At 38.4% G+C, this 9,521-nt stretch overlaps 2 protein-coding genes across 2 annotated transcripts; one reads left to right on the plus strand and one right to left on the minus strand.

Moving 5' to 3' along the window:
- Positions 1-479: 479 nt before the first annotated feature.
- On the minus strand, positions 480-2,251 carry LOC128734035 (40S ribosomal protein S18). Its single transcript, XM_053828008.1, has 3 exons — positions 2,150-2,251; positions 952-1,137; positions 480-895 (listed from the first exon to the last, which is right to left on the minus strand). Exons 1-3 carry the CDS (start codon positions 2,150-2,152, stop codon positions 626-628), a joined length of 459 nt encoding a protein of 152 aa, XP_053683983.1. The 5' UTR covers positions 2,153-2,251; the 3' UTR covers positions 480-625.
- A 2,504-nt stretch (positions 2,252-4,755) lies between these two features.
- On the plus strand, positions 4,756-8,268 carry LOC128734036 (c-Myc-binding protein). The gene is made up of 2 exons (XM_053828009.1): positions 4,756-4,951; positions 5,018-8,268. Exons 1-2 carry the CDS (start codon positions 4,937-4,939, stop codon positions 5,444-5,446), a joined length of 444 nt encoding a protein of 147 aa, XP_053683984.1. The 5' UTR covers positions 4,756-4,936; the 3' UTR covers positions 5,447-8,268.
- Positions 8,269-9,521: the final 1,253 nt, after the last annotated feature.

Raw genomic sequence — 9,521 nt, forward strand, 5'->3', positions numbered from 1 at the left:
TTATCTACATAGTAGTCTACACATAGAACTAACATATAAGCGGTTGAAGGACTCGATGAACCAACCCAAGGAAGGGAGACCCATCTTTGTCAAATAAAGTTGCTGAAAAAGGAGACCGAACTGAATGCGGTAACTAATGTGACATCACGTTGTTATATATTACTATATTAAAAAGTAACGACACAAGCAGTAAGTAACTTCGATCTACTTTCAAACGAGGTGATGAACTTTTAAGTAAATTTTAAAGGGTCCTTAATAAGATTAAAAAAACTACCTAAAAACTTATCAGTTTCACGTTTCAAACATGGCCACTGAATCGGCTTAGCTTTTTTCGCGCATTCAAAGTGAGTGTCCCAGTTCGGAAACACTTCAATCCTGCTGGTTTAAGAAATCGAAATATGAGTTGCTCTCTTTCTCGTGCCTGTCCTCTGTATTCGTGTCTCCGTGGATAACATGACAAAGAAAATAACCACGCTTGTAAACATTCAATCCTTTCGCTAAACCGTTTATTTCATTTATCCGAATTTCGCAATCACAAACAAACGGTTCAACATTCTCAATTTTTCTGCGCTTTGTATGAATAAATATACAAACACACTTTCCACCGCGACATTCCTATCACCGCTTACTTCTTCTTGGAGACACCAACGGTACGTCCACGTCGGCCAGTAGTCTTGGTGTGCTGACCTCGCACACGCAGACCCCAGTAGTGACGCAGACCACGGTGGGCACGAATCTTCTTCAGTCGCTCCAGATCCTCACGCAGTTTTGAGTCAACGTTGGCAGAGGTCAATTGCGAGTACTTGCCATCGATGATGTCCTTCTGTCTGTTGAGGAACCAATCCGGAATTTTGTACTGGCGAGGGTTTGAGATGATGGTGACAATTTTCTCCACCTTAAAAACAGAATAATTTACAATTTGAATTTAAGAAGAAGAAAACCATATAATACCTCCTCCTCCGAACATTCACCAGCGCGCTTGAATGGGTCGACATCGGCCTTCTTAAGCACTACATGAGCGTAACGGCGACCAACACCCTTAATGGCGGTCAGTGCAATCGGGACGGTACGTTTACCGTCAATGTTGGTGCTGAGCACACGAAGAATATGCTGGAACTTTTCGGGGATCACGAGCGACTGGAAATAAACAAAATAGAAATTAATATTTTTATATATGAGAATACCTATAGTTTAATGAACGCATGACTATCAACCGATATCCGCAGTTCTAAAAATTAATGTTTAATCGTGAACTAATCGGCCAAGATACAACTCAGCAGATTTCATAACCGTTGCAAAAACCAAAACGATGGCAGGATTTAGTGTTTCCACAAGCTTCACAGGATTAAAAACCTATCTTAACGCCAGGTAAAGGTATCTAATAACATGGCGATCCTTTGAAGAATCTTGAAATATACGCACTGAACCTCAATTACAAACCAAAACAATTTTTTATTAGGTTAAGCAACGCATAGGCAGATTCAAAGGCATTTGAAGCAAAGACGGCAAAGGCCGACATCCGCGTTACGCTTGTTGAATACAATGAATTGAGATCCTTTTGGTTACGCTGACATAATCAAACATGCCATAATTTATTACAATTCGATGTATTCAGTACCAACGCTGTGCGGCTAGCTAACGAAACTTTTTTCTGGCGACATGTAAATCTAGTTTGTACCACCGAGGCACCGGACAGGAAAACAGGAAAAAGTCGATTCAGAATGTATATTGGGTGCTTTGCCCAAAGTTAAACGCGGTCTAAAGGAAACACCGCGCCTGAAGCAAACACCGCACTAGAACTGTTGCCAGAATGCTGTAAACAGGCATGCTGTTCACCTAACTGGGCCGCCAAAAGTAATTAAAACTATGATTTCTGTGTAATTTCTTCCAATAATATCAAAATCGACCCGGCAACTATGAAAGAGCATTTCAGTTATGAGTTGCGCGGTGGATAATTTTCAATGAAACTCACAATACATTCTGTGCCACAACAAACTTGTACAGGAAAAGCGTACTGTCAAACAGATACCAAAATCTATTATTTCTCGAACAACACCGCAGTTAAGGGACCAAATTAAACCGCAACACAACTGTGCACTAATTCACGATACTAATATCCAAAAACCGTACAATTTTAAAAGAAAATTACCATTTTAAGCTGATTTTTCTGCAGCGAATCAAAAATGTGTCACTACGTTCAGTTGGCAGATGCCGGAAAAAGAGCGATTCACGACATCCGGTTTTATCTAGACAAGTTGAACTTGTCAAAAGTTTGCGTTTCCAAATTCGATGAAGTGAAACAAAGACTATCTAACTAAGGTATGCTATTCCCCGATGTTACACATCCGCTATACCATGGACCCTCGTTCGTTTGACCGTTTTTAATCTGAACACTTTGTAATTTGAACCCCGCTGGTTTGCACGACGTGCAAATTAAAAATGGTTCAAATGTCATTCTCAACATGATATCATTTGCTTATGCAGACAATGCACATAAATACGACTTGTTTGTACTGATCTAGCGACCCTATTGGCATCTCTATATGGAGCTGCAATTAGTGACAGCGTGAGGATGTCCCGGGCTCAAAATTTGACAGGGGGCCCAAATCAGACTGTTGGCAGTTGAGTGAAACGCAATGCTGACATGCTATCTCTTTTTCGCACACACGAGATGTTGGCGGCGAAAACATTTTTGCTTGCCGATGGAGTATGTTTTATTTATTTCACATTCTGTTTTCCCGATTATTAGCGAATTTGTTTATTCAATCCGGGTTGGAACTGGATGAATTTTATCTGTCAGATAGGAGCAAATGAACACAAAAAATTCATCCGGTTCCAACCCGGATTGAATAAACATATTCACTATATGATAGAAATCCGATTGGAGAATGAAATTTTCGCTGCTTGCAACATTGCGGCCAGTTCATGCAAGTTTCAGTATATTTAGAGCTGCTGGTTGTTCGAATTAAAAAAACTAACTCCGGCGTTAGTTTGCATGAGGAATCGCTCAAACGAACGGAGGTCCACGGTACGTTGTGTTCGCGGTATCGTATTGGTTCAAACGGTGTCGAAAAAATATCTTCCTTGTATCGAAAATATCGTTAATTTTGATCACTAAAAACAACTTACTTAAACCACAAACTAACAGACGTAACACTTCGAACAAATTTTCTAACAAAACATCGTTTCAATGACATGTGGAAACTTGCATAAAATATTCAATGTGGGTAACACGGGGCGAATCCAAGGGGTCGGACACTCAGCACATTGTGCCGCGGCACTCTAGAGATATCAAGCGGCACACCTCTAAAGCCTTATAAAAATAACATTTATAGGGCTTTACACACCTCCGGTTCAATTTTACATATGAAATGGGAGCACGGCCAGTTGTCAAAATCATCTCGGTTGCCAGATCTATCAGATTATAACGAATTTAACAAATCTTGCAGTTCGGCACTTTCGGTACAGTATCGGCACAGTTCGGCTCGTTTCAAGTCGCCTAACATGCCGTGAAGTTTTATCTTTAGTATTTACGGCGCTGTAGGGCATCAATGCCGCTGGTAGCAAAAAGAGCGGTCTTTTTGCTACCAAGAGGGTAGCAGCCTTATAGCGCTATAAGTACAAAATGCACAGTAATGCTTACTTCAGCAATATTGTAGATAATAACAAATTCTACAAACGCCCCATACATCACTTTTTCAAATTTTGCTTGGCTGAGGAGCAGTAATCAAAAGAGCAAAATCGAAGCGAAAAGTGTATGCCAAGCCTGTACACAGCCTTTTTCCATCGCAAATAAAATCGGTGATCATCTGGTTAGAATTATATTGGTAAGTATTATTGCAGATTGTATTGTCAATTGCAAGGAAAATTGTACCATCCAAAGTGCGATATCGCTCATAAAAGTGCTATTTGGCATTAAATCGTTCCGGTATCTTCGGCGCACTTATTGCTTGGAAGATAACGAAAAAATGCGCCGAAGATACCGAAACGATTTAATGCAAAATAGCACTTTTATGAGCGATATCGCACTTTGTATGGTACAATTTTCCTTGCAATTGACAATATTTATGCAGGAAGTGATTTTCTCCGTGGGGTTCAGATTAAAAATGTTCAGATTAAGGAAGGTCATTCCAGCAGGGGTACACGGTATAATCAAACTAAAAAAATCGCATACCCTGTTTACGCTAAAGGTACATTGGTTACAGAGTTTGCGTTCTGTAGAACGCAGTCTCTTGAATGAAATGGTTACCCTATCGCCAAAATGACGATATTGTAGCAGGGATACCAGATATGAAGATTTGTCGGTAACAATCATTGGGCGATGCAGATATTTGCAGCTTTAAAATATTTAAGGAAGATTCAATTCGAGATAATTCATGCTTTGTGCAAATTTTTTAAAATTCTTACTTTGTTTCAAGTGTAAGTATATTTTTACTAGAGTGACTATATACAGAGTGGCGACAATGTCAAAATTGGAATGATAATTATCTGTCAGTGTCATTCCAATCGAGCAGACGACCTATCCATCGCGTATGCAGGAAAGAGAAAGAAAAACCTTGGAAAACCCGCATTGCATACATTTGGGATGACTTGTCGCCACTCTGTATATAGTCACTCTAATTTTTACGAATTATTTTGTTGTTGATTTTGTTGATTTTTGAGTGGTCACATAATTGTCAAATAAAACTGGCATCTCTCTACTAAGGTAATCACGGTAATCAAGGGGCCCACTAAAGATATCAATCAGGCACCAACAAGGTTAAAACAACAAATTTGCTGAATGTTCAGGATCCAGTTTAAAGATTTAAAAACAAAAGTTTGAATTAAACTGAGAAAAATAAAGCTTTAGCGAACATCAGTAATCAAATTGAGTCTAATTCGCTAATTGGCACATCACTACAGGAAGTGTATCGATTTTTCTTATCAAACAAGCAAGATGTCCAATTTCAAGGTAAATACATGGTCTACAGAATTTCGATTTATTACCGTAACCAAATCGTGTCTCCACGTAATTCAGCCAGTCGATGGATCGAAGGAAGATTTCCGGAAATATCTGGAGCGTAAGGGTGTAATGGATTCTATCACTAAGGTGTTAATCAAATGCAATGCCGACCGGCCTGAAAATGCAATCGAGTACCTACTGGAGAATCTCGGCGAAACTCAGCAGAAGGACACCATCGAAAGATTGGAGAACGATTTAAGCGAGGCCCGTAATGAAATTGAAGCACTCAAACTGGAGATCAAATCATTGCGAGTAAACAGTGTGAAATCAAACTCGAATTCAAGCGACGATTCCCTTCAAGAACCGCAAGATGATAGTGGAGTGAGCGCGGATCAGAATAATGCGAATAATGGGTCAGCAGAAGGAAAGGAAGCCCTTGCTGGCCCGGAAAAATCGGAAACCGTCGCAAATGAGTCTAATGCGAAAGATGCTGCAACACAGTAATTGTCTTATACGTAAACTAGTACTAACTATAGCCTGTAATGGTAGCCTATATCGAGAGCCCATAATAGCTATTGATAATCATATCAAAGATTACGGAACGTCCAAGTACGTGCTTGGTAAGTTGTGCAAAACAACAGCGCTGTGCAAATTAGATTGCTTCAAATTTTATTTGGTTGCATACAGTTCAAAAAATATTTTGGGTAATAAGCAAAAACAGTAAGCGTACAATAAGTAACATTTCCATAATAGTAAACAAAGTTAGGTGGTTGCATGAAAATATTAAAAGGTGTTTATTCACCGCTCATTTTATACTGAAAATGATTGAACTATATGTCCGCAATTAGTAAGGTAAAAGTTTTTATTGCTCAGATTTTTATTTTTTTTAGTTTTAAAGATAAAATTAAACTATGAAGTATGATGCATCTGGCGAAGCCTTTTTTCAGTTTTAAGGGGGGGACCCTACTCTGGAAAATCGGAAAAATTCAATTATATTTTTTTGCATTTTCAAGAGGCTTATACCTTCAGAAATGACATTCTAAAAGGATTTTTTGATATCTGATCTCGTTGAAAAGTTACGGCAAAAACTGTGGAGTCACCTCAAGGGAAGCGCATCGCTAGACAAAACTTTAAACGCGTTTTTCTCGAAAACATATTTTTAAGCTGGCGGTACGCGTATCTAAGAATCTCGTGGTTCGATTCGGCTGAAATTTTTTTCCAACACGTAAAAATGAATGTATGTAAATGATTGTAAAATTGTTACGTAACCGTTTTTTAATATCTCAATTTGTCAATTTTTTGTGAGCACTCAATTGGCGCTTTTTGATAAAAACAAACACTTCTTTTGGAAAAGTTTCCCCCATTTTGGTAATTTTTCGAATTTTCAAAATCCGCTACGTAACAATTTAGGTATTGACCTAAAGCTTCCAAATCATCCTTGAAATCCGTTCTCCGATACTCCGTTGGTTCAGGGCACGTACCGCCAGCAATGAACTGTTTACTAGAGAGCATCCACGCGCCCTGCTGCCAACAGCATAATAGTCACTATTTTAGCATCCAAAAAATACAAAATAGGGTAGCACGGGGCAAGATGCCCACCTTAAGCTCACTATAAATATATACGAAGAAATCTACAGCAAAGGGCTCAAAACCCTCGCTACGTTATCTTTTACAGTCTTTTCTATAACCTGTATGCATATTGGGTGCTAAAAGTTATAACGCATATCAAATATTCACGAGCAAAAATTCATCGATTTTTGGGAATTTTTCCAACCTGCGGGGCAAGATGACCACCCTTGCGGGGCAAGATGGCCATCCTTTCCAAAAGCTATTAAACCTTCATTGTGTTTCACGTATAATCTAAATAATAAATATGGATTCAAGCTGGTCATAAACTATTTTAAACATTATTTGAATAATTTGGAGTGTTTAGTTAACCATAAAAAAGTTGTTCATTGAATGTACGTATTCCTCTGTGGTCATTATTAGACAGAAATATGTTAAACAATGTATTTTTATCGAAAACAAATAAATATGCATGTTTATTCCGTTACAAATATTTTATGCAGCGATTGTTGCTGATTTAATGTTATGGTTATGCAATTCAGGGTAGCAATCATGGTCTATAAAGCGGTGCGCATTTTGCCCCGCAAGTAGATGTATTTTTTAAAAGCAATTTGTGGTAAATACATTATCTGCACAATTGCGGCAATATCAACATCTGATTCATTACTAAAATCAATACCACGATAACTCTTTCGTTAGATGAATTTTTTTTTAAATCATGATTAAAACCTTATTTTATGGCTGCGCAATCTTATAATAAATGCAGTATTTTTAATCATCGATCTATTTTTTATGTTATCGAAGAGTTCAATGATTTTATTTTTGTAATTGTTTGAATTATTGTTAGATGTAGTGTTTATTTATGCGTACGGTTACTAATTATATACCTTTATAGCGTATGTAACGATTTTTGGAAGGGTGGTCATCTTGCCCCGGGTGGGCATCTTGCCCCGTGCTACCCTACATCTTAAAATATACCTTAACCAATAACCAGAATACCCTAAAACTTTAATACCAGCATCCGAAAAAAATTATGAAAATTCATTATTTTTTGACCTTCCAGAGTAGGGCCCCCCTTTAACAAAACAAAACTATCTTCCTAAAACTTTTGATCTTTTGATAAATTCATGTGCTTAGATGATAATTAAACCCAGGTAACCAATAAGCATTAGTATAAGCAGTAAATCAATCGATTATTAGCATCCCTGGCGTTTTATACTGCAGGTTGCTGTTTATCAGCCTTTTGACTGCATAACTGTTGTAAATTGGCATCCACAATTCTATTTAAAATCTTCTTGTCGGTAACTAGCTGCCAATAATCATTGCCAGCACTATATGAGGGCTGGCAGTAAAGTAGCCGCTTATTTTGCCAAAATAGCATTTAAGTAGCGTTTAAGGCAACCTAAATGCTTATTGGCTTGCATTTAAATTGCAATGGAAATGCTTATTGGTTACCTGGGAAGCTTTTGATTACAAATGTTTCATGCTAAATAAGTGGTGAATAAAAACCTTGCAATAATTGCATTGTTAGCTTAGTATAACGGGTGTAGCTATTGAACTAGTCATTATATCAATCAAACCAGGCTGCCATACAAATAATTTCCTATCCATAGATTTAGAGGTATGCATTTCTTTTCAGTTCGGTGCAATACAGATATTGTACTAGCGTGTTTTTGGAATTTATTATTTCAGTTGCAGTACTACAGTTCGCAGCACTATTGTACCGTCCATATTCTGTATCAAAATAAAGATGTCAATAAAGTCACTGAAAATAATAATCAAATGTTCAAAGTCAATATGCACTACCAGTACAGCTCTAAATCAGAAGTTGCAGAATATAAATATTGGTTATTTAGATTTAAATTCACAAATGCAACACTTTTTTCGGAAACAACTAACGGTCAATGCCAGACAGTTTACTCCGTTATAAGGAGCAATCTGCCGATATTTCATGTGGGTATGAAATGGGGAAGCCAAATGAGGAAGCGTCCAATATAGCTCCAGTCATCCCAAGCCCCAACCTTGCGCCTCCATGTGGCCTTACCCAGTAATGCTCTATTGCGTGGACAAGCGATGCTCGGTGGTTCCCGGCTGTCTGATCTCAAAACTGCGAGTTTGGGTGACGGCTGAGCCACACGATCTCGTTAGTAGATAAGCGTTATATAAGTTATAATTATTTGTTTCGTATTAGCTCATGAAGCACCTCCTAACTGTACAGTGAAATCACTGACCGAAAAAAGTTTAAATAATGCTCATGGATACCAGTGAAAAAATTAAATCAATAATGGAAGGAAGCACTTATGGAAAATCAAATGATGCAACTCTATTCCATTCGAAGGATTGCTAGTGAGATTATTCTTTTTTTGCCCATAAATACTTCATTTCATCTTAATGGTAAAATCATTGTTGCTATATTTAGTAATCTTTATGTATTGTGTATTCATATAACTCATATTTTATTACATTACATATACCATCATTATAGTAAAGGGGAGGGAGCATCAGGGTATCGAAGACTGGATGAGGGATGTGGTAATCAGTCCAAGTCATATAAGGTCGGAGAGGATTTTGACGTGCCCTGCTAGCACACAAATCATCACGCAAGACAAGTTTGGACGGTGAAGTTATGTATCTAGAAACCGGAGGTTATGCTGAAAGGAGTGTTGTATATTCCCGAGGAATCGTGTAAGTCACATTGCTTATAGATCCACCCAACCCCTTTTGGTCCTTCCTTACGAACTTCTTCTTTTCTGCTTCTTAATCAACTCCAGATCGTGGTTTCCTCTGCTGTACGAAGAAGTCGTCTCCATTCCACTCGGTCCATGGCCGTAATTCGCCAGCCACGCAGTCTGCGTAGGGTCCGCAGGTCGCCTTCCACTTGATCGATCCATCTAGCTCGCTGCGCGCCCCGTCGTCTCATTCCAGCGGATCGTTATTGAAAACTTTTTTAACCGGGCTGTCGTTCGACATCCTTATGACGTGCCCAACCCATCGCAGGCGACCGATTTTCCTT

This window comes from Sabethes cyaneus, chromosome 2 (assembly GCF_943734655.1).
Source record: "Sabethes cyaneus chromosome 2, idSabCyanKW18_F2, whole genome shotgun sequence".
Taxonomy (NCBI): domain Eukaryota; kingdom Metazoa; phylum Arthropoda; class Insecta; order Diptera; family Culicidae; genus Sabethes; species Sabethes cyaneus.

Coding starts and splice junctions, on each gene's coding strand:
- LOC128734035 (XM_053828008.1), bottom strand. Junction 896..951: donor GTGAATGTTCGGAGGAGGAG/GTATTATATGGT, acceptor TCTGTTTTTAAG/GTGGAGAAAATTGTCACCAT.